At 34.9% G+C, this 24,987-nt stretch overlaps 1 protein-coding gene across 1 annotated transcript; it reads right to left on the reverse strand.

The window, feature by feature from the left end:
- Positions 1-42: 42 nt before the first annotated feature.
- LOC120197149 (delta(24)-sterol reductase-like) lies at positions 43-23,602 on the reverse strand. Its single transcript, XM_039198755.1, has 4 exons — positions 23,567-23,602; positions 20,548-21,821; positions 20,065-20,245; positions 43-299 (listed from the first exon to the last, which is right to left on the reverse strand). The coding sequence occupies exons 2-4, from the start codon at positions 21,793-21,795 to the stop codon at positions 43-45; spliced, it is 1,686 nt and encodes a 561-aa protein (XP_039054686.1). The 5' UTR covers positions 21,796-21,821; positions 23,567-23,602.
- Positions 23,603-24,987: the final 1,385 nt, after the last annotated feature.

A 24,987-nucleotide genomic window follows, 5' to 3' on the forward strand; every position in this document is an offset into this window, starting at 1 on the left:
CGATGATAAATTCTACCAATGCATCATTATACCTCAAAGCGACTAATCGGCCTCTGCATAAGCAGTTTCGAGGTGGGCTTGTTCGGCTTCTTGCACCTCCTTCTCGGTCTTCCTTCCCTTCTTGGATTTGTAGTACACGCTCATGAATGTTCCGACGGCTCCGTACTTCCTTCGGACATGCTCGTAGAGATCCGCATAGAACATCCTCCAGAAATCCTTCTCGTTCAGCTCAGAGACCGCATACTGCGGCTGGAAGCTGTGGTTTTCGATCAGCCATTTCTCCATCTTACGAACTGCCTCTGTCGTAACCGATTTTCGTCCGGGCACGAAAATTTTAAATTTGGCGGGAAAATTTATGTGAATAAATGGTTTTGAAAATAATTTGAGAGTCGCCATCGGCTTTTTGGGTCAGGTAGGTTGAATACCTAAAAATTATTTTTTTAAAGAGTTTTAAGAAAACACCAATTAAAAAATGAACTGATCTGCGTTTATAACCAAAAATTCGTTCTTTTTAATAATAAAAAGGGGTTCGTGGTCGATTACGTTTAGGGAAGGATTAGCACCCCTACAACGCCCAAAATTGGTACTTTTTAATTATAAATTGTCTCTATTATTAAAAATATTAAAAATTTAAAATATATTTAATTTATAATCTTATTATTTCAAAATTATAAAAAATATTTAAAAATATCGGAAAAGGACTTCTAGGTGCCTTAAGACAGCTCTTTTCTTTGATATTGATAAATGTTAATTTAAATAAAATTAAATAATAATTTTTAATAATATTTAATTTTAAAATACCAGAATAGGATATCCAGTTATATTAAGACTGCCCTTTTCTTCGATATTGAAAAATATTAAAATAATTTATTAAAAAATATAAATTATTATTTATTATATATATATTTATGACTATAAAAAAAATATTTAAATAAAGCAATAAAAATACAATTAGAACGATATATTTAAAAGCAGTAAAATAAATAACAATATTTAAAATAAATGACTAAATTATAGTAAAAGTAAAATTAAAAACCTAATTCATAATTAATCAAAAATTATAGGGATTAAGCATGCTATTTCTTTATTTTATTTATTTAGTGACTAAAATAAAATTATCTAAAATTCGGATATTAGAATAAAATAAATTAAAAATATAAATTAGGGATTAAAATATTATTTATTAAAATTAAGGGATTAATTCTGTTATTTATCCTAAATATATTATTTTAATATAAAGGACTAAAATAAATGAAATTAAAATTAAAGATCTGAATTAAAAGTATTATAAACTTGATTTAGTGACTAGAATGTAAAGTTTACAAGTTGGAATGGCTTCGGACGGGATTTACCCTTTGTGAAATTACAGAAATACCCTCCCCAAAACGACGTCGTTTGGGAAAGGGTATTAATACCCCTAATCGGCTGGCCCTACGGGCCAGCTTCTCATAATTTCATTTCTGTTCTCTCTCTAACAGAGAGAACAAAATTTCTCTCTGCCTTCTCTCTAGCTTCCCTCACCGGAGGGAAGCCGATCACCGGACGGCAACCGTTTGCCGTCGGCCACCGCATCTGGTGGCCGGAAAATTTTATTTTTCCACCATTAAATAGATCGGACCATCCTAAGGGTGGTTCCGGTGTTCTTTTCTTCTAAATGGCTCCTAATCGGAGCGAATCTAAAAAATTACCTTCGGTTTCCGAAGGTTTTGGTGACGTCCGGTGGTCAGGGCTTCCTCGGTAAGTTTCTCTTCTTTCTTTTTCTTTTCTTTCTTTTCTGCTTCTTTTCTGCTGAGATCATTGGTAGTAGTTTTTTTTTTAGTATCTTGTTTCTCTGTTTTTCTCTCCGTCTCTGTCTCTTTTTTTTTTTCGCAGATGGGTGATGGCTATAAAGCCATCACCGGTGCTCATCTCGGACCGGTCCGAAGGATAGAGTTCGGTGAGTCACCGGACTTCCAGTGGTGACTCACCATTTGGGAAATACGTGTGCGGCTACGGCCGACCTTCTGGTGCCTTCGGTGAGACGTGGCACTGGTAGCAGAGGTGGCTGGAAGCTGGATCGTTAGCTGAGGCGGCTGGAGGCAGAGGCGGCTGGAGGTAGAGGCGGCTGGAGGCAGAGGCAGCTGGAGGCAGAGGCGGCTAGGGTTAGAAAACCCTAACTGAAACCCTAAATGTTTAGGATTTCGGTTTGGGCCGGTTAACTGGACTTGTAATTTTTTAATATTATTTATGTATATATATATATTTTTTTAATAATAATAATAATAATAATATTTATAATAATAATAATAATTATAATAATTATAATAATAATAATAATAATTATAATAATAAATAATAAATTAATATGGGTAAAAAATTAGTATCTTCAGCTGTCCCTCTTTGCTCATTCTTGTGTTAACAGAAATAGGGCAAAGATGAAAAGATAATAAATTTTTTTTATCCATTTGGCTTCACTTGATTATGATGAAGATGTTGAATAAATTCTTCTCTTTCTTCAGATGACGAGTTCTTCTCATTATGAACTTTCTGCTGGGGATGATGTTGACCTATTTCCTTCTGTGACAGAGTCATTCAAAAGGTTGAATAAACTCTTCTATTTATGAACTTCTTCTTCTTCAGATGACGAGTTCTTCTCATTATGAACTCTTCCTGGCAATGTTAATCCATCAATTGATGAATTTAAACAAAAGGTTGAACAAATTCTTCTCATTATGAACTTTTTCTTCCTTCTTCAAATGAGTTCTTCTCATTATGAACTTCCTTTGGAAAAGCTGATCCATCAAGTAATAGATTTGAGCAAAAGGTTGAACAAATTCTTCTCATTATGAACTTCTTCTTCCTTCTTCAGATGAGTTTTTCTCATTATGAACTTTCTCTGGAAAAGATAATCCATCAAGTGATGAATTCAGGTAAAAGGTTGAACAAATTCTTCTCATTATGAACTTCTTCTTCCTTCTTCAGATGAGTTCTTCTTATTATGAACTTTCTCTGGAAAAGATAATCCATCAAGTGATGAATTCAGACAAAAGGTTGAACAAATTCTTCTCATTATGAACTTCTTCTTCCTTCTTCAGATGAGTTCTTCTCATTATGAACTTTCTCTGGAAAAGATAATCCATCAATTGATGAATTAAGGTAAAAGGTTGTACAAATTCTTCTCATTATGAACTTCTTCTTCCTTCTTCAGATGAGTTCTTCTCATTATGAACTTTCTCTGGAAAAGATAATCCATCAAGTGATGAATTCAGACAAAAGGTTGAACAAATTCTTCTCATTATGAACTTCTTCTTCCTTCTTCAGATGAGTTCTTCTCATTATGAACTTTCTCTGGAAAAGATAATCCATCAAGTGATGAATTCAGGTAAAAGGTTGAACAAATTCTTCTCATTATGAACTTCTTCTTCCTTCTTCAGATGAGTTCTTCTTATTATGAACTTTCTCTGGAAAAGATAATCCATCAAGTGATGAATTCAGACAAAAGGTTGAACAAATTCTTCTCATTATGAACTTCTTCTTCCTTTTTCAGATGAGTTCTTCTCATTATGAACTTTCTCTGGAAAAGATAATCCATCAATTGATGAATTCAGGTAAAAGGTTGAACAAATTCTTCTCATTATGAACTTCTTCTTCCTTCTTCAGATGAGTTCTTCTCATTATGAACTTTCTCTGGAAAAGATAATCCATCAAGTGATGAATTCAGACAAAAGGTTGAACAAGTTCTTCTCATTATGAACTTCTTCTTCCTTCTTCAGATGAGTTCTTCTCATTATGAACTTTCTCTGGAAAAGACAATCCATCAAATGATAGATTTGAATTTTTGCTAAAATCTTTGAAATTCCTGTTAAAAGTTCAACATAGATGAAAATGAATGAAAATGCACCTATTTTTGTAAACATCTAAAATATGATGCATAAGTGTTAATTTATTTGATTTCAGATTGGTGAATTGAGTATTTCTTCAATTGTAAAAACCCAATAGATCTTTCTTCTTCAAATCAGAGAATCTATCATCTTTGACAAATGTAGATGTAGATATTATGTCACAAAACCTCTTGAGAATAAAACTCAATAGTATAGGCTCTTGAACAGCTTGCATTCATGCAACATGTTGATTCTGATAACAACTCATCTGATTATGAAGTGACCTTTTCAGATGATTTCACAGATATCGATAGTTCTTTTAATATCGAGAAATCTTGAATTCTGATTCTGATGAGGAGAATAAACTGTTATATTTGACAAAAATGGGATTCTCAGAGGCTGAAACTTCAATAGCCCTGGAGAAATGTGGTTCAGATTCATCAATTGCAAAATTGATAGATTTTATATGTGCTGCTCAAATGACTAAAGATGCTGACGCACTTCTTCCGGTAAAAGATGGGAAGCCATTATTTGATGATCCCAATTACAAGAAAAGGCGAAACTTGTGCTATGTTTTTTTGGAAAGAAATAAGCAAAAGAAGCTGGAAAAGAAGCTTCCTAATGAAAACGATCATGCAGTTCATCTTTTAATTCCAATGATTGGTTCTGTAGTTCCTACCAAACCAGATCATATAACTCAAAGAACACTTCCAGAAGATGCTATTGAGTCTCCTTATTTCTACTATGAGCAAATTCATCTTCCAAATTTAATGATTGGTTTTGTCAAACCAGATCAGATAACTCAAAGAACACTTCCAGAAGATGCTATTGGCAAATTCATCTTCTAAATTCAATGATTGGTTCTGCCAAACCAGATCAGATAACTCAAAGAACACTTCCAGAAGATGCTATGAGCACATTCATCTTCCAAATTCAATGATTGGTTTTGTCAAACCAGATCAGATAACTCAAAGAACACTTCCAGAAGATGCTATGAGCACATTCATCTTCTAAATTCAATGATTGGTTCTGTCCAACCAGATCAGATAACTCAAAGAACACTTCCAGAAGATGCTATGAGCACATTCATCTTCTAAATTCAATGATTGGTTCTGTCCAACCAGATCAGATAACTCAAAGAACACTTCCAGAAGATGCTATGAGCACATTCATCTTCTAAATTCAATGATTGGTTCTGTCCAACCAGATCAGATAACTCAAAGAACACTTCCAGAAGATGCTATGAGCACATTCATCTTCTAAATTCAATGATTGGTTCTGTCCAACCAGATCAGATAACTCAAAGAACACTTCCAGAAGATGCTATGAGCACATTCATCTTCTAAATTCAATGATTGGTTCTGTCCAACCAGATCAGATAACTCAAAGAACACTTCCAGAAGATGCTATGAGCACATTCATCTTCTAAATTCAATGATTGGTTCTGTCCAACCAGATCAGATAACTCAAAGAACACTTTCAGAAGATGCTATGAGCACATTCATCTTCTAAATTCAATGATTGGTTCTGTCCAACCATATCAGATAACTCAAAGAACACTTCCAGAAGATGCTATGAGCACATTCATCTTCTAAATTCAATGATTGGTTCTGTCCAACCAGATCAGATAACTCAAAGAACACTTCCAGAAGATGCTATGAGCACATTCATCTTCTAAATTCAATGATTGGTTCTGTAACCAGATCAGATAACTTAAAGAACACTTCCAGAAGATGCTATGAGCACATTCATCTTCTAAATTCAATGATTGGTTCTGTCCAACCAGATCAGATAACTCAAAGAACACTTCCAGAAGATGCTATGAGCACATTCATCTTCTAAATTCAATGATTGGTTCTGTCCAACCAGATCAGATAACTCAAAGAACACTTCCAGAAGATGCTATGAGCACATTCATCTTCTAAATTCAATGATTGGTTCTGTCCAACCAGATCAGATAACTCAAAGAACACTTCCAGAAGATGCTATGAGCACATTCATCTTCTAAATTCAATGATTGGTTCTGTCCAACCAGATCAGATAACTCAACACTTCCAGAAGATGACTCAAAGAACACTTCCAGAAGATGCTATTAATACATTCATCTTCTAAATTCAATGATTGGTTCTGTCCAACCAGATCAAATAACTCAAAGAACACTTCCAGAAGATGCTATTAATACATTACATTTGTTCCAGTTAATGTTTGGACTAGGATATCACAGTGCTTATTAGATGTGAAGCCAGAATTTGTAGATTCGGAGCATTTCCATGCTACTACACTGAAAAGGGTTATATTCATAATTCTGCCAATTAAGAACAGATTTTCTCTTATTCTGCTTCCTTCATGTGCCGATGCTTTTCCATTGACAAAGAAATGATGGCTTTCATGGGATCCAAGAACAAAGTTGAACTGTTTATAAACATGTACAGGAAGTGCCAAATTGACAGAAAGGATCTGTAAGGTTCTTGAAGCTTATGACAATGAGCCACCTTCGAGTGTCCAGAAGTATGTTCTTGATGAGTGCTGAAAATGGAATCTAGTATGGGTAGGAAGGAATAAAGTTGCTCCACTTGAACCTGATGAGGTGGAAATGCTTCTAGGTTTCCTTAAAAACCATACACAAGGATCTGTATAGAGACATGTTTCCCAGTGATATCAATATCTTGTTTCTTTTTGCTGGAATCAGTGCTGCAAAGATCGCCTTCTACTGTCTTAGTATATCTTTGAAAATAGATGTGCAAGAACTGAATGGTGATCGGTTGGAGCAATTGATGAGTAGATTTGGCGGATTCGACCTTGTTGTCGGTAGCATCCCATGTAATAATCTTGATGTTCATGGCTTTAAGATGGTGATGATTTGCTTACTTTGTATTCCATGTATTTAAAAGTATTAACATAAAGTGATATTCAGAAATCTTTAAATTATTTCAAAATTATGTTAATTCAATAAAAGAATAAATTGAATTTTCGAAAATAAATTGAATCTCAAATAAATTGAACTTGAAATAGATAGAATTGTATTCAAAGTTCTGGCAAGCATAAGAATGATAAAAATTCAAATGTCTCAACAAATTATTAGCATAAGTATTTCTAAATTAATCAAGTTGACACAATTTAGAGAAATGATGTAAGCTTTTGTCTGGAAGATCTCAAACGTTGTCGAAATGCTTGTAGATGTGAAGTTTCTCCCAAACTGTCAAAATCTTAAGAGAGTTCAATTGCCAGATGCCTAATATCAACCTGCATTTGAGCCGCCTTTTCAGGTTTTCAACTCAAATCCTTCCTTTGGTTACAAGATGCCCTTTGCGGGTTTTCACCTTGACCCCCCTTTTCTCTTTTTTCTCTTTTTTTTAAGCATAATATTTCTTGACAGAATCCGAATTTATTGGATCTCTCAAAATTTTTCCATCCATTTCTGCCAAGATCAATGCTCCTCCGGAAAAGGCCTTTTTCACAACGTATGGCCCTTCCCAATTAGGCATCCATTTCCCACGGAAATCTTTATGTATAGGCAAGATCTTTTTTAATACTAGATCACCCTCTTGGAACTCTCTTGGATGTACTTTTTTGTCATGAGACTTCATCATCCGTTTTTGATACATCTGTCCATGGCAAATAGCTTTCAATCTTTTCTCCTCAATAAGGTTCAATTAATCAAATCTAGCTTGGATCCATTCAGATTCATCCAATTTTATTTCTCTCAATATTCGAAGCGATGGAATCTCAACTTCAATTGGTAAGACTGCTTCCATCCCGTAGACTAAAGAAAAAGGCGTTGCCCCAGTAGATGTTCGAACAGTAGTTCGGTATGCATATAGAGCAAAAGGTAATTTCTCGTGCCAATCTTTGTAAGTTTCAGTAGTCTTTGTAATGATTCTCTTGATGTTCTTATTTGCTGCTTCAACTGCCCCATTCATCTTTGGACGATATGCCACTGAGTTTGCATGTTTGATCTTAAACTGTGCACAAAGTTCGGTCATCATTTTGTTATTCAGGTTCAGAGCATTATCTGTAATGATCCTTTCTGGTAGACCATATCGGCAAACTATCTCTTTCTTTATGAATTTGCAAACTGTGGACCTCTTAATATTGGCATATGAAGCAGCTTCAACCCATTTTGTAAAATAATCAATTGCCACAAGGATGAAGTAATGTCCATTCGATGCTTTTGGTGTGATTGCTCTAATGACATCTATTCCCCACATAGAAAATGGCCAAGGTGCTGTCATTACATGTAAAGGAGATGGGGGTACATGAATCTTGTCTGCATATATCTGGCATTTATGACATTTCCTTGCATAATCAATGCAATCAGTGTACATGGTAGCCCAATAGTATCCATATCTCATTATTTTTCTGGCCATGGAAAGACCATTTGCATGTGTTCCACATATTCCACTGTGTACTTCTTCAATGACGTTTCGAGCTTCGCTGGTATTTAAACATCTTAATAGCATTTGATCATTGTTTCTTCTATACATAATCTCGCCATCAAGAAAATATCCAGCAGCCATTTTTCTCAAGGTTCTTTTATCAATTTCCGATGCATTTGGTGGATAACTTTGATTTTTGATATATTGCAGAATATCATGATACCATGGTTTACCATCTACCTCTTCTTCCACACTATAACAATGTACAGGAATTTCATATACTTGCATTTTGATTGGCATTATATCAACTTTCTTAGTTGCTTGAAATATAGCAGCTAATGTAGCCAAAGCATCTGCCATTTGATTTTCTTCTCGAGGGAGATAATTGAAAGTGACTCTCTCAAATTCTTTCACTAATTCGAGGGTAAAATTTCGATATTCCAACAATTTGGGATCTTTTGTTTCCCATTCTCCTCGTAATTGATACACCACTAACGATGAATCTCCATATATCTCGAGACATTTGATTTTTCTTTCTATAGCTGCTTTCAATCCCATGACACAAGCTTCGTATTCCGCCATGTTATTAGTACAAAAGAACTCCAGTCTACTTGTAAAGGGATAATAAACATTTTCTGGAGAAATTAACATTGCCCCGATTCCTCGTCCCAAAGCATTGGATGCTCCATCAAAGTAAAGCTTCCAAGATGCAGATGTGTCATTTGTTCTGACTTCTTCATTCATGGATATACATAACAAATCTTCATCAGGAAAATTGAAGCTCAAAGGCTGATAATCATTTGATACACGACTGGCCAGAAAATCAGCTATTACACTTCTTTTTATCGCTTTTTGGTTGACATATACAATATCAAACTCAGATAATAACATCTGCCATCTAGCCATTCTGCCTGTCAAAGCTGGTGATTCCATTAAGAATTTTAAAGGATCAAGTTTGGATATCAACCAAGTAGTATGGTATAACATATATTGTCTGAGTCTTCGAGTAGTCCACACCAAGGCACAACATAATTTTTGTATTGGTGGATATCAAATTTCACAATCGGTAAATTTCTTGCTCAGATAATAAATAGCTTTTTCTTTTCTTCCAGATTCATCATGCTGTCCTAGTACACATCCCATCGAATTTTCGAAGACCGTCAAGTAGAGAATTAATGGTCTATCAGGTATTGGTGATACTAAAATGGGGGCATTGGATAAATATTTCTTAATAATATCTAAAGTTTCTTGACATTCTTCATTCCAGACTTCAGGATTGTTCTTTCGAAGTAATTTGAACACTAGATCACATTTGTCAGTTAATTGAGAAATGAACCGAGATATATAATTTAATCTTCCCAAAAAGCCTCGAACTTCTTTTTTTGTATTGGGTGGTGGAAGATCTTGAATTGCTTTTACTTTATCTGGATCAATTTCGATTCCTCTTTTGCTGACCACAAATCCCAAAAGTTTTCCGGAAGTTACCCCAAAAGTGCATTTAGCGGGGTTGAGCTTTAACTGATACTTCCTCAATCTCTGGAAAAGCTTTCTCAGATTTTTAATATGTTCTTCTTCAGTTCGGGATTTGGCAATCATGTCATTTACATATACTTCAATCTCTTTGTGCATCATGTCATGAAAAAAAGTTACCATGGCTCTTTGATACGTTGCCCCTGCATTTTTCAATCCAAATGGCATCACTTTGTAGCAGAATGTGCCCCACATGGTTACAAATGTTGTTTTTTCCATGTCTTCAGGATTCATTTTTATCTGATTATATCCTGAAAAGCCATCCATAAATGAAAACCATGCATGTCCTGCAGTATTGTCTACCAATGTGTCTATGTGGGGTAAGGGAAAGCTATCTTTCGGACTAGCTTTGTTGAGATCTCTGTAATCCACACACATTCGAACTTTTCCATTTTTCTTTGGTACGGGAACAATGTTGGCTACCCATTCGGGGTATTTAGCTGCCTGGAGGAAACCTGCATTGATCTGTTTCATCACTTCTTCTTTGATTTGCAACAACATTTCTGGCCTCATTCGTCTGAGCTTTTGTTGGACCGGTTTATACTCTGGATTGATTGGAAGCTTGTGTATCACTATATCTGTGCTTAAACCAGGCATATCTTGATAAGACCAAGCGAAGATATCTTTGAACTCTTGAAGGAGATTTATCAATTCTTGTTTTATCTGGATTGTCAGAGTAGTACCAATTTTTACCTCTTTTATTTCTTCATCTGTTCCCAAATTCACAGTCTCAATTTCTTCTTTGTGGGGTAGAATTTGTTTGTCTTCTTTTTCTACCAATCTTAATAGTTCAGTAGGAACATCACATTCCAGTTTATCCTCACACCCATTGATTTCTTCCAGACATATAGGTTGCTCTAAATTGATCTCTTGATTAAATTTAGGAATAAACATGCTATTAACATGGTGACACCTACAAATTTAAGTCGGACATATTTCCGAAAGAATATAGTAAATTTATGAAATAAATAAATGTAAAAATGTAAGAAAATGTAAAGAATGATTGCCATCTGAAAATTTTAAAGAAAATTTCTTATATTTAACATAATTTCTTTTACAAGATAACAAAAAGTTTTCATATTTTTGAGCTAAACATAAAGATTAGTTCTGAATATTACTCTGCGTTAATATTAAAAACTATAGGAAGATCTTCAGTGGTCCAATTGTTGAGTGTTTCTCCAGGAAAACATGGGCGAATCATATCCAAGTATTTGCCAGTCTTGTTGTCATTCATGATCATGTTGATAAATAATCCATTCATAGCTTCTTCAACTATGTTTTGATTTTTCGTCAACTTTTCTTCTTTATAGGCTTCAACAAGCTGCTGTTCTACATTAATTGTTCCCCCTGATCTGAATATGGTCTTCAACTGTGGGAAAGACATGTGTTTCCAAAGGATTTCTCCCCCTTTCAATTTTGCCTTTCTGTCTTCACATCTTCTTTTCATCTCTTTGTTCTTTTGCTGAAAATTGGGCTTAAATCCAAGCCCAAAACGATCTTTCTTCATCTTTATACTGACAGGAACTGAAATCCCTTGAAGATTCTTTCCTAAACCTTTCCCAGCTTTAGCTCCGATGCCTAAAGTTTGTTGTACCGTCATCTTGGTGCAGTCAGACAATCTGGGATATGGAATTTTGCTTCCTTCTGCAATAAAGGTTGCATTTACAAATTCAAGAGCTCGGAAAGAGCATTCAAGAGCATCATCATTGGTGTCAATATATGGAACATCGCTTGTTACAGACGCAATGATTTCTTCTTCAGCTCCTACGCATATTAGTTGTCCATCAACAACAAATTTCAATTTCTGATGTAATGAAGAAGGAACGGCTCCTGCTGAATGAATCCATGGCCTCCCTAATAGACAATTATATGTAGGGTGGATGTCCATCACTACAAAGTCAATATTGTACACAACTGGTCCAATTAACAACGATATTTCCATTTTCCCAAGTACCTCTTTTTGAGTACCATCAAAGGCTCGTACTACATTCTGATAGCTCTTCATGTGTGATTGATCCACAGGCATTCTTTGAAGTGTGACTAGAGGCATCAAGTTGAGAGCGGATCCATTGTCAATCAATACTCCTGGCAACACATGACCATGACAATGTGTCGTGATGTTCAAAGCTTTTACTGACCCCATTCCGCCTTCCGGTATTTCATCATCCGTGAACGTTATGTAATTGTCAGCGGCTATATGTCCCACAATTCTGTCAAGTTTATTGAGGGATATATCTTCAGGGATGAATGTTTGATTGAGAATTTTCATTAAAGCATTTCTATGTGCTTCTGAATTCATCAATAGATCAAGAATAGAAATTCTCGCTTGTTGTTTGTGTAGTTGTTCAACCACATTATACTCACTATGTTTCAGGAATTTCAAAAATTCTTGAGCTTGTTTTTCTGTTACAGGCTCATTGAATACTGTAGAGGATTCATCATCAAATACCTTCTGAGGTATTGTCATGGCTTTTCCTTTTGCTTTCACTTGTTCTAAAGCATTGGATGTTTCGGGAGAGTAACATCTCCCACTTCTTGTAAAGAAACCGACTTTGCTCACTGCTTCAGACTTCGATGTTGTATCCAAACTCTGTTTTTTCTCTTCTGTTTTTTTCTAGAGAAACAGATCCTCCTACCATTGAAACATTGGTAGTATAATTCCAAGGTACCCTGCGGGTTTCTTTGTATGGAAATGGTAGAGGAGTGGTGATAACTAATTTAGGCTTTATTGGTGCAGGAATCGCCGTAGATGATTTTACATTAATGATCACAGGATCATTTATTCTTTGACTAGGTTTAGAATCCTCTGATGAGCAAACATCATCTTCTTTTTTCCCTGGTTCTTCTTCAAAGAATTCTATTTCTCTGTTGTTCATCAATTTTTGCACCAAATCCCTAAATTCAGGACATAGTTGAATTTTATGCCCTTTCTCCTGATGATATTCACAATAATTCTTGCCTTCATTCTGCTTTGGCCTGAATTGTTGTGGAATTATACCGGCTAAAGAGAGTTGTTGGAATACCCATACAAACGGAGATTTAATTTCAGAAATGTCAGTTTTTGCTTTCTTTCTGTTCTCTTCCTGAATTGCATTCACGTTTTTATCTCCATGATTTGGCAATGGATGATTTGATGCAGATGGTGTATTGAATTCCAACTTCCCAGTGTTGATCAAATTTTGGACCACCCTTTTGAATGCCAAACATTTTTCAATAGAATGACCCGTAATTCCTTCATGGTAAACACAGTGTGCCTTTGTATCATACCAAGGAGGGAATGGTGGTTGCATGGGAACCAAAGGATAGGGCCGTATGACATCTGCTTTTAACAGCGAATCATAGATCTCAGCATATGGTACTGGTAAAGGTGTAAAAGACAACCTTTCATTTTCCTTTCGAGATCCTCTGGAATCTGCTCGATTAGTGTTTGTTTCCTCTTTCTTAACCCTTGGCTGGGTTATTGTAACACTTTTTGATGAATCCTTGTTATAAGAATTTGCATTTTTGACTTCATTCTCTTTTTTCCGGTACATAGGTCTTTTGGAACTAGACCCCTAATTTGATTCAATTTTGCCACTTTTCAAGACATTTTCAATGAGTTCTCCAGAAATGACCAAATCTGCAAAATTTCTGGTTGCATTTCCCATTAGATGATTTAAATAAGGAGCCTTCAATGTATGAACAAATATTACTATGGCCTCTTTTTCTGACAAAGGTGGTTGAACTTGGGCTGCAGTGTCACGCCATCTCTGGGCATACTGTCTGAATGTTTCATTATTCTTTTTCTCCAAATTTTGGAGAGTCCATCTATCAGGAACCATGTCTGTTACGTGGCGATACTGCTCTAAGAATGCTTTAGCCAGATCTTTCCAAGATCTAATGTTGGCTTTGGTCAATTGAGTATACCATTTTAAAGCCGGTCCTGTCAAACTATCCTGAAAGCAGTGAATTAACAATTTTTCGTCTTTCACATATCATGCCATTCTGCGACAAAACATAGTAATGTGGGATGAAGGGCATGTAGTACCATTATATTTATCAAATTCGGGAGCCTTGAACTTGATAGGGAGGATTAGGTCTGGAACCAAACTCAACTCACTAGCGTCAAACCCATAGAATGATTCAGTTATTTCCACGGATTTCATTCGTTCTTCTAAGCTCTTGATCTGTCTGGTCAATTCTTCATTTACTTTTTGTTTCTCATTCAGCTCATTCAAATCCGGGATTAAATGCTCAGTATTAAGATCCCCTATTTTCACATCTGATATAAGCGGATTTTTGCTTGAAGATGCAGGATCCACTTGTTGATTTTCATGTGGTTTGGCTTCTTGAAATGCTGATGTACGAGCATTGATTTGTATAGGTGTAGTACCAGAATGATAAATTGGTTCTGGTGGAAAACCTAGAGAATATATAGGTTCTTGGTCGAAAGATACAGGATTTTCATGCATTTTTCCAATGATAGCCTGCCTTTTAAACATGTCCTCTATTTTCTGCATCATGTTGTCTTGTGAATTTGCAATACTGGCTTCAATTTTTTCCATCTTCATTCTCATTTCTTCTTGTTCTTTATGATGATGTTCCTCAATACGCTGTATTTTATCCTCCATAATTCTCTTAGTAGCTTGTCTAGTACCGTAGTGATGTTGTATTTCTCTTTTGGCCAGAATAACTGTGATTGAAAAATCTTTTAATATTATTTTTTTCAAATTTTAATTAATGAATTTTATATTAATAATAAAAATTATTCGTAAAGAAAATCATGAAATGAATGATGAATGTATGCAAAATGTATGTATGCAAAAAGGTATTGATCCCAAAAAGTTAACTGTCATAGAACAACTTTCATCGGCATACAAAAGTTTCTTTATAATATTTCATAACTACAGATAAGGCGTAGCTTTCCTATTAAGCTCTATAATTTCTTTCATTAACCATGACACCTTCTTTCCGAACTTAGAAACTGGATCAACTTGATGCTCAATTATTTCGGCTTCAACAGCTAGTTCCCCAACATATCTAGCAACTTCGCTCATTTGTACCATGGCCTCGAACACCATATTACTTCTTTCTTCACTTCTTTCAACATAGAAATTAGTTGACTTTTGCCATTGTTCATTCGTTCCTTCCAGAGTTTGCTCTAACTCAGTGATTCTGACTTGACAATTGTGCAGAATTTTTTCAAGATCTCTAATGCGTCTTCGCAGTGAAGCACTTTCCTCATTACTTTCTTTGAGATCATTAGGTCCTAGACGAACCTTTTCTTGAAATAATGATTCTTCAAGTTGCAAAATGTAAGCATTAAACTCTGCATTTTTATTTCTAGATTGATCCAAATCTTCTTCAAGTTTTGTTCGTGTTTCTTGCGTTCTTTGATTAAGCTTCTGAATTTGAACATCCTTGTTTCTGCATCTTTGCATCCAATTGCTAGCCACTTCCTGCTCTACCTCAAGTCTGGTGTTGAAATTTTTTCTTTCTAACTCCCATTTTTCTTTTTCAATATTGGATTCTTCCATCTTTTGGCCTCTGACTTCAAGTTCAGCAATCAACTGGTTCATTTCAGATTCAAATCCCTTGAACATGATATTTTTCTCACCTTCAGATTTATTAAAGATGCCATTCTTCATTTCTTCTAAATCTTTGGCTCGATCCCTTTCTCTTTGCATTTCATTCATGATCTCGCGGTGTTCAGCCTTGTGTTTTATAATTCGCTCTCTTCTGTCGACCTCAAAATCTTCCATTTTTTGCTTTCCTTTCTCAAGGCTTTTGAGTAGACGGTTATTCTTTCCTTTCAGATCTTAAACTCGTCTTTTCTCGATGTTCAATTCTCTGGTCATCTGTATTGTTGCTTGGCTTGATCCTGATGCTTTCCGGGATTTATATAACTCCTGGTAATTTTTCTGTAATACTCTGAATTCATCATCAACTTTTTCTTTATCTTTTCTCAACATTGCACATTGTGATGAATGAAAGTCAATATCAACCCCCAACATAGCTTTATCTTGTCTCATTTGCTCTAATTCTTTCGACCAACCTTCTCTTTCTGCTTCAAACTCAGCTCTCAGGATTTCAATCTCTGATGGAACCACCTTAATGCGATCTTCCATAGAAATATTCTCATTTTGATCTGGTAGAGGAATATTTTCGTTTTTCCTGACAGATCTCCATTCTTCATAATCAGAAGTTAACATTTCTTTTGCTGCTTTAGCTCGGATATAAAAAATTGTTTTCCAAGCTGTAACGGCTTCCATGATACTTCTTTTATAATTTTTGCTATGGAATGCAAACTCAGATGACTGTAAACGAGCAGTGACAGGTACAAATTGACGACCTTCATACTGTCTTATGACCAGAAGTGGCGCATATCCAATTCCTCCCCATAATCCGAGCAGCATTATCCAGTTGTAATCACCACATCTGTAAAAGAATTCCCTTTGGATTTGCCACGGGGCTCGCCAAACAACGTCATTGCTTTGCATATTTCGAAAGGCATTAATCCACATATCTTTCTTAATTTCTTTCGGCCATTCCTGCTCCAGAAATTCTTTTAATGGTGAGTAATACGTATTAAAGCGTCGGTATGAAACTTTTTCTGTCCTCCAGAAATGACTACGGATCCAAACATATAACAACTGGGTACACCCTGAGAATCGTCCACCTCCTAACTTTCTACAAGCATTTAACGATCTGAAGGTCTCTGCTAGAATTGCAGAAACAGGATTAATCTTTTTCGGTAGCTGTTCAAACAAGTCTACCACTGCAGCTTCAACATATCCCAATATTTTTGGGAAGATGACCATACCATATATACCCAGAGCAAATAGATCGAATCGTACTTTAGAGTCTGGATGGCTCTGAATAAGTTCTTTAATGTTGGTCCAAGCAATGCCTTCGCTTTCGCCTTTTCGTTTTGTACGGGATGCCACCCATTCTTCTCGTACCCCGGCAATCTTTGCTAATTTAACTCGAAAGGGTTGAGTTTTAATTGACTTTGAATAGATTCGATTCTCCAAAGCACCTTCGAGATGTAACAAAGTTGTATATTCTTCAATAGTAGGGACCAAGTCCTCCTTATTGAGAGTGAAGCAATTGTACCCTGGATTCCATAATTGAATTAGAGCTCTGAGTAATTCATCATCAACTTCTACATAGAGCAAATATGGGATGTCTCCGTAAGTCTGATAAAACTGTAATTTTTTGTTTGAATCCCAACTTTCCCAAATGCTTCGCAAATCTTGCATATCATTTCTTTTTAGCGAAACTGGAGCATAACTGGCCAAGTCAGATACATAATCATCCTGCAAACTATCTCCTTCTTGTCTTTGTAAATCCTCAGCTCACTGTCTTACTTCTGAGTTTAGAATTACTTGATTTGAACACTTTTTATCCATAGATGAAGGCTTTCCAATGAGACAATTAACACAAGGATCAATGCCTTTTATCCTGTATGATGCTATGTAAACAGAAAAAATAAAAAAAACACACAAAAAGAAATGAATTAGTTTACATAATAAAGAAATTTAATAATAATATCTACCTAAATATTTTTATTTAAACATGCTTTTTCATAATTTAAATAATTTAAATTTACATGTAATTTAATCAGTAAAGAAATAAATAAATTAACAGGAAAGTTAGAATTCATTTCTCCTGTGTGTACACCTATTTTGGACAAAATTTCGGCATAACTTCAGATCGGAAGAGTTTCTAGGGTTTTTTATATGCAGGGCTTCAGATCTAAGAATAAAGGTACCCGAATTGTCCTTGTTAGTGCCCCCTTGGGTTGATAACCCTCAACCCTAGTCCATCACAGACTAAAGTGGATCGAGTTCAATTCGAGGGGATACATTTCTCTATGCCTGACACGGAGAATAAATTCTCACGAAGACATAGAGCATATGAACCCCGAAAGTTACTTGCTAGGTCTGACACGGAGAATAAATTCTCACGAAGACGTCGCTTTCACTCCCACTTAAAAGGGACAACTCAATTATAGAGCTTTATGTTATGCAATGCAAGTGTTGTGTGTGAGGAGAAATGTTCAAACATTTGACAGAAAAATAAATAATGAAATAAAATACTTGTAAATAAAATGAAATATTAATAATATATATATATAAATACTATAAAAATAATATGTATATATAAAAAATATATAAATTAAATATATGAAATTTTAATTTATAATTAATAGAGACAATTTATAATTGATTTTTAAAAGTTTGACACGTCCCCAGTAGAGTCGCCAAGCTGTCGTAACCGATTTTCGTCCGGGCACGAATATTTTAAATTTGGCGGGAAAATTTATGTGAATAAATGGTTTTGAAAATAATTTGAGAGTCGCCATCGGCCTTTTGGGTCAGGTAGGTCGAATACCTAAAAATTATTTTTTTAAAAGAGTTTTAAGAAAACACCAATTAAAAAATGAACTGATCTGCGTTTATAACCAAAAATTCGTTCTTTTTAATAATAAAAAGGGGTTCGTGGTCGATTACGTTTAGGGAAGGATTAGCACCCCTACAACGCCCAAAATTGGTACTTTTTAATTATAAATTGTCTCTATTATTAAAAATATATTAAAAATTTAAAATATATTTAATTTATAATCTTATTATTTCAAAATTATAAAAAATATTTAAAAATATCATAAAAGGACTTCTAGGTGCCTTAAGACAGCTCTTTTCTTTGATATTGATAAATGTTAATTTAAATAAAATTAAATAATAATTTTTAATAATATTTAATTTTAAAATACCAGAATAGGATATCCAGTTATATTAAGACTGCCCTTTTCTTCGATATTGAAAAATATTAAAATAATTTATTAAAAAATATAAATTATTATTTATTATATATATATTTATGACTATAAAAAAATATTTAAATAAAGCAATAAAAATACAATTAGAACGATATATTTAAAAGCAGTAAAATAAATAACAATATTTAAAATAAATGACTAAATTATAGTAAAAGTAAAATTAAAAACCTAATTCATAATTAATCAAAAATTATAGGGATTAAACATGCTATTTCTTTATTTTATTTATTTAGTGACTAAAATAAAATTATCTAAAATTCGTATATTAGAATAAAATAAATTAAAAATATAAATTAGGGATTAAAATATTATTTATTAAAATTAAGGGATTAATTCTGTTATTTATCCTAAATATATTATTTTAATATAAAGGACTAAAATAAATGAAATTAAAATTAAAGATCTGAATTAAAAGTATTATAAACTTGATTTAGTGACTAGAATGTAAAGTTTACAAGTTGGAATGGCTTCGGACGGGATTTACCCTTTGTGAAATTACAGAAATACCCTCCCCAAAACGACGTCGTTTGGGAGAGGGTATTAATACCCCTAATAGGCTGGCCCTACGGGCCAGCTTCTCATAATTTCATTTCTGTTCTCTCTCTAACAGAGAGAACAAAATTTCTCTCTGCCTTCTCTCTAGCTTCCCTCACCGGAGGGAAGCCGATCACCGGACGACAACCGTTTGCCGCCGTGACCGTCACCGCCGGCCACCGCATCTGGTGGCCGGAAAATTTTATTTTTCCATCATTAAATAGATCGGACCATCCTAAGGGTGGTTCCGGTGTTCTTTTCTTCTAAATGGCTCCTAATCGGAGCGAATCTAAAAAATTACCTTCGGTTTCCGAAGGTTTTGGTGACGTCCGGTGGTCAGGGCTTCCTCGGTAAGTTTCTCTTCTTTCTTTTTCTTTTCTTTCTTTTCTGCTTCTTTTCTGCTGAGATCGTTGGTAGTAGTTTTTTTTAGTATCTTGTTTCTCTGTTTTTCTCTCCGTCTCTGTCTCTGTCTCTTTTTTTTTCGCAGATGGGTGATGGCTTTATAGCCATCACTGGTGCTCATCTCGGACCGGTCCGAAGGATAGAGTTCGGTGAGTCACCGGACTTCCAGTGGTGACTCACCATTTGGGAAATACGTGTGCGGCTACGGCCGACCTTCTGGTGCCTTCGGTGAGACGTGGCACTGGTAGCAGAGGTGGCTGGAAGCTGGATCGTTGGCAGAGGCGGCTAGGGTTAGAAAACCCTAATTGAAACCCTAAATGTTTAGGGTTTCGGTTTGGTTTGGGCCGGTTAACTGGACTTGTAATTTTTTAATATTATTTATGTATATATATATATATTTTTAATAATAATTATAATAATAATAATTATTATAATAATAATTATTATTATTATAATAATTATAATAATAATAATTATTATAATTATAATAATAAATAATAAATTAATATGGGTAAAAAATTAGTATCTTCAGCCTCCACACCATCAAATACTTCACCCCTCAGCACCGGTCCCGGTGCGTAGTAGACCCCAACATCCGTGAACATCTGAGCGTAATTTGTATCGCCCTGTCTGTGATGCTGCTTGAAGCCTGGTTCGGGATACACCATTGTCATGACTGGAAGCTTGAACAGTCGGTGCGGGCAGAGCCAGAGGGGATAGATATGGAGAACAAACAATTTACTATAAGCAAAATCTTACGGGGAAACACACTAGGATGGCTAAAATGCTAGAATTTGATGGGATCCGATTTTATAGGACCATTTTTTTTAAAATTATATTCGAGGCAAAAAACCGCCCGCCCCGTCCCGTGTCCATCCCTAACTGAACACCCATAGCTTTTTCATCAAGGTAACCCACAAAATATAAAAGAATCTATTAACTACAAGAGTGAGATGGATGATAGGAACATAAAACAATGATGAGATAATGAGAGGAAAACAAGTGCATGAACGTAAAATTTTACCTCCATCTCTCGGTCGACCCACTCAAGGGCATCCCCAACCTTGTAAAGAGGAACAAGCATGTCTTGAATGACATGCATCTCATGGTAATAATTTCTTATAGCTTCACCTTGAGTAGCCTTGAGCAGGGAAACCTTGGGTGGCATCAACCAGCCCAAGAGAAACCTAAACCAAAATTGATCTCCAAACGGAAGGATGAGCTTACCCTCCCAATACAAACATCTTGTGTGCCTGTGGTAGTATTCCCTCGTCGGAATGTACTCTACGAACTCTCCCTTCTTTATTGCGGCCTGCGCGTGTTGGTAGAACCAGGGTTTAAACCACCAACCTACATTGTTAATCTTATTCCCCTTCTTCTTGGCCTCTTCTTTTGAGGCATATCTCCCGGTCATGAACACACCTTCAGTGGGAGAGTAGACCATGCCTTCTACAAAATCGGGAACTTTCGCTGGATTATCCTGATCACCGTCTCTGGGTGCAAAGGAGTCCATATAACCCTGTGCAAGCTCTTTCAGATTCCCCACAACGGGAGTGTAGGTCAGCCTCATGTATTCTTTAATGGGTATAAGTTTGATCTCAGCTGCAACAAGAAAACCGAGGGTTCCTTGAGACCATGGGATAGCATAGAAGAGATCAGAATATTCATTGTCCTTGGTAGCTCTGACAACACGGCCATCAGCCAAAACTATCTCAAAAGCTACAACTGTATCTGAAAACAGGCCATAGATGTGGGAGCTTCCTTCGATCCCGTAGCCATTGATGAGACCACCGACTGTAAGATCATCAAGCTCTGCAACCACAGCAAGGGAAAGATTCATTGGGACCGTGACTCGGGTGATCTGCCCCATGTTTACAAGTGGCTCGACCCTTGCAATCATTCTCTCTTTGTCGATTTCAAGGATATTACGGAAAGCAGACAAATCAACTTCGTAATGGCGAGCTCTCTTATAGTCTACATTTCGCATTCCAACAGCAACCCATGGTTTACGGGCTGTGCACACAAGACCGTCCTTTTTTGGATCCCTCTGCTTGAGACGCTTCACTACTTTCTTAACGCTTTCATCATGTTCCTTCTGGCGCTGCTTGTAGGACTTCATCTCGGATCTGACATCTCCAATATATATGAGAAAGTAATACAGGGCGGAAAAAGGGAGGACAACAAAAATAACTAAAATCCAACGGAACTGGACCAAGAAGTCCACCAAGCTCTTCTTCCTCTTAGGACGAAGGGGTGCTCGAAGATCTGACATTGTGGGAGTGAAAAAGGCCTCTTCCCCTGCACCGACAATGCGAAATTTTAAGTATATATAAAACAATACATACAGCTTTTACAATCAGGTTCTAAAAGTGACAAATTATCTTCACATGAGAAAATGAGATAAAACTACTGAGCAAGATACTTCGCGTCCTAATCTAGGGGTGCAACCTTAAAAAGAAAATTTGAGCCCCACGAAAACTACCATTTAAGGATTAAGAATGACACAAACTCACTCATTGTCAACTAGGGAAAACAAGTTCAATCGGAAGAGGTCCAAGTAAAACTGAAACCTACTAAAATTCTTTATTCGACATGCCCAATGAAAGTCTTGCAGAAAAGAGAAATTTAAAGCCTCGTAAGCTAAGCACCAAAACAAGGCATGAAGCTAATTTTCACATTCACGACATGACAACATGCAATCATTAGAAGTTAGCTCCTTAACATCAACTGAATGGGTAGGGAATCAAGTTTCAACACACACGGGTTTGATCTCTCACACATAGGAAGCAAAGCAAAAATCAAATCCTCTGAAGAAAATGGTACCTTAAATCACATGCTAATCAATATACCATTCAAGCCGGAGAAAAGGGTAAATCGTAAATGCATTTTCAATAGCATCGAAGAATGCATCAACTAAGCGAGCATTCTGAAATCGATTTTTTCAACCAACCCATAAGTCAAAGGAAACTTCAGCTATCAAATAAAAGCATGAAAGGGCAGATAACACACAATATATTCAACTAGAGAAACCTCAACTTATTAGCCACAATGTCAACATGCAATTATAATCCTTTAATTCAAACCCCAACCTAATCTAATACCACCATTCAAGAATAATATACAATCAAACCATCACTAATAGTTAAACAAAGTATAAGTTCAAACAACAAATGAAAATCTCATAAAACAAATCTAACATAAGAAACTTGAGCAAATCACAGTCCAAGAACCACGCATAAAAATAATAGATTATTAGATTTAGTGTATTCTAATTAATCCAATTAGCTAAGACTTCAGATCTTCCCGTGTTTTCTTTTTTAGTCTTTGAAAATAACATGAAAGCCGAACTGGCACAATGCTTTCCATGTATAAACAGAATCATCAGCACAAGAATCTAATAAACAGATAGCACAGAAAATCCTTTATCTATGCAAAGTCAAACAGTAAAGCAATACATATTTGGCTAGCAACTTGCACTTATATGGGAAAAATGGACAGAAAATGCTTTGACCATAAAATTACAGTTAAAGCTCTAGATCTACTTTTTTGAACTAAAAAAGTCCTAATCTACTTTTATAAACTAAAAACAAGTTCGAAAAAATAGTGGAGCTAAACAAATATCCAGAAATAGCTAGTAAGCGTCAATATCAAATTCAGAAAATCTATATAAAAAAATCACTATTTTGCTTTTAAACTTCAAAGAAAACAGTAAAACTTACTGAAGAAGCAAAAAAATTATCGAGTTTTAAGAGCAAAAAACAAAGCATTATAAAGTAGCAGCAACAATATTTAGTTCATTTTTTTTCTCATTTCATCAATAACTCACCGCGGATCTAACAAATAACAACAACAATAACAAAGAAGAAACGAGACCAGAAAATCCGAAGCAAACAAGGACCTGAGAAATACACTATTCAAACGTTGAAGAAACAAATCAGATTCAGTTCAGTTTACTCCATTTTTTCTCGGTAACCAAACAGACCAAAGCAAAATTCAAGACTAAAACGACTAGCGAAGAGAGAAAAAAGAGATCGAAGAGAGACCTTCAGCTCCGCAGAACAGCCTACAGAGGTTGAATAATGGAGTGCCTTTAATGGAGAGTGAAGCAAAGCACTGTATAGATATAGAGTCAGCTAAGCTTCACAGTACTGTGAGAGTATGCCTTCGAGTGAATTGTGTATTGCTTATTAGGGGTAAATTACACAATTTCTCACTAAACTTTATTCTCTATCCTATTCTATTCATTATACTTTTAATTTTTTTAATTTACTTATTAAATTTTTGAATTGTCGAATTGTTAATGTTTTGATCACTCTATATTATTTTTTATTATCATTGTATGATGTGACATATTTTGTTATTATTTCATATAAAAATAATTTAAAATATAAGATAAAAACATAAGGTTATCGAATGTCACCGTCAATCGCCTTAGACGATGGCCGTTTGATCTCGAATTTTATGGGTCACATCACCTCAACAGCCTAAGTTTGAATCCGACCTCCATTTTTCATAACTTGCTCTAAAATCCACCAATTAAAGATCAAAAGTGAGGAAGATGAAATGTTCCAGTCGGGATTCACAAGTTTTGAGACATTTTCCTATAAAACAACCACTATATTCGAACTCATGAGTTCAAGGCGAACTGACCCATGAAATTGGGACCGAATGGACATTTTATTTTATAATTTAAATTATTTTTATATTAAATAATAAAAAAAATATGTTATACAAAAATAATAATAAAATAATTTAAAGCAATCAAAATAAGAACAATTCAAAAGTTTAATGGGTAAAATAGAAAAATTAAAAGTAAAATGAATAAAATAATAGAGAGAGTAAAGTTCAGTGAGAAGCAGTGTAATTTACCCTCATTGTTAATATCTGGATTTTTCGATTTTATTTTAATTAGCAAATACGTAGAATAACAACGAAATGATATTTTAATTAATTAATATTCCTCGGGGATTTCGAAGACAAGTCAGATATTAAAAAAATGGTGGGCCTACCTATAGGATTCGCTGGCGTTTGACAGTTTCACAGATACAAATATGAAATATCATATCATGTGACAACGTGACGTGCCAAAATGAGATCTACTTTACTAATAAAATACTTATTAGTTGTTTTTTTAATAGATGATAAAGACACCAGAGCCCCTTAAACTATGATAAAATGACGTTTTAGTCATTTAACTTAGGTCATTTTAATGATTAGTTAATGAAAGGGTAAAGTACACAGATGATATCCGACTATAAGATATTGTTATATTAATTATTTTTATTATTAAAAGTTAAAAAATGATTCTTTTACTGTAGAATATTGTAAAATGGTCATTCGACTATTAATTAAATTTCAAACTCATCATTTTCTGTTAAAACCTTGATGGTTGTCTGAGATGAACATTAACATGATAATTAAGATGTGATAGTCGTTTGAGATTTTGAAATCATATTTTATTATA

Source organism: Hibiscus syriacus, unplaced genomic scaffold (genome assembly GCF_006381635.1).
Source record: "Hibiscus syriacus cultivar Baekdansim isolate YM2019G1 unplaced genomic scaffold, ASM638163v2 tig00117047_pilon, whole genome shotgun sequence".
Taxonomy (NCBI): Eukaryota; Viridiplantae; Streptophyta; class Magnoliopsida; order Malvales; family Malvaceae; genus Hibiscus; species Hibiscus syriacus.

Bases quoted from the DNA above. Each gene is read 5' to 3' on its own strand.
- LOC120197149 (XM_039198755.1), bottom strand. From the start codon at position 21,795: ATGTCAGATCTTCGAGCACCCCTTCGTCCTAAGAGGAAGAAGAGCTTG. The intron at 20,246-20,547 runs GTAAAATTTTAC...TTTGTTCTCCAT, and splicing joins GGGTCGACCGAGAGATGGAG to ATCTATCCCCTCTGGCTCTG. The intron at 300-20,064 runs GTGTGGAGGCTG...CGGTTACGACAG, and splicing joins GAGGGGTGAAGTATTTGATG to AGGCAGTTCGTAAGATGGAG.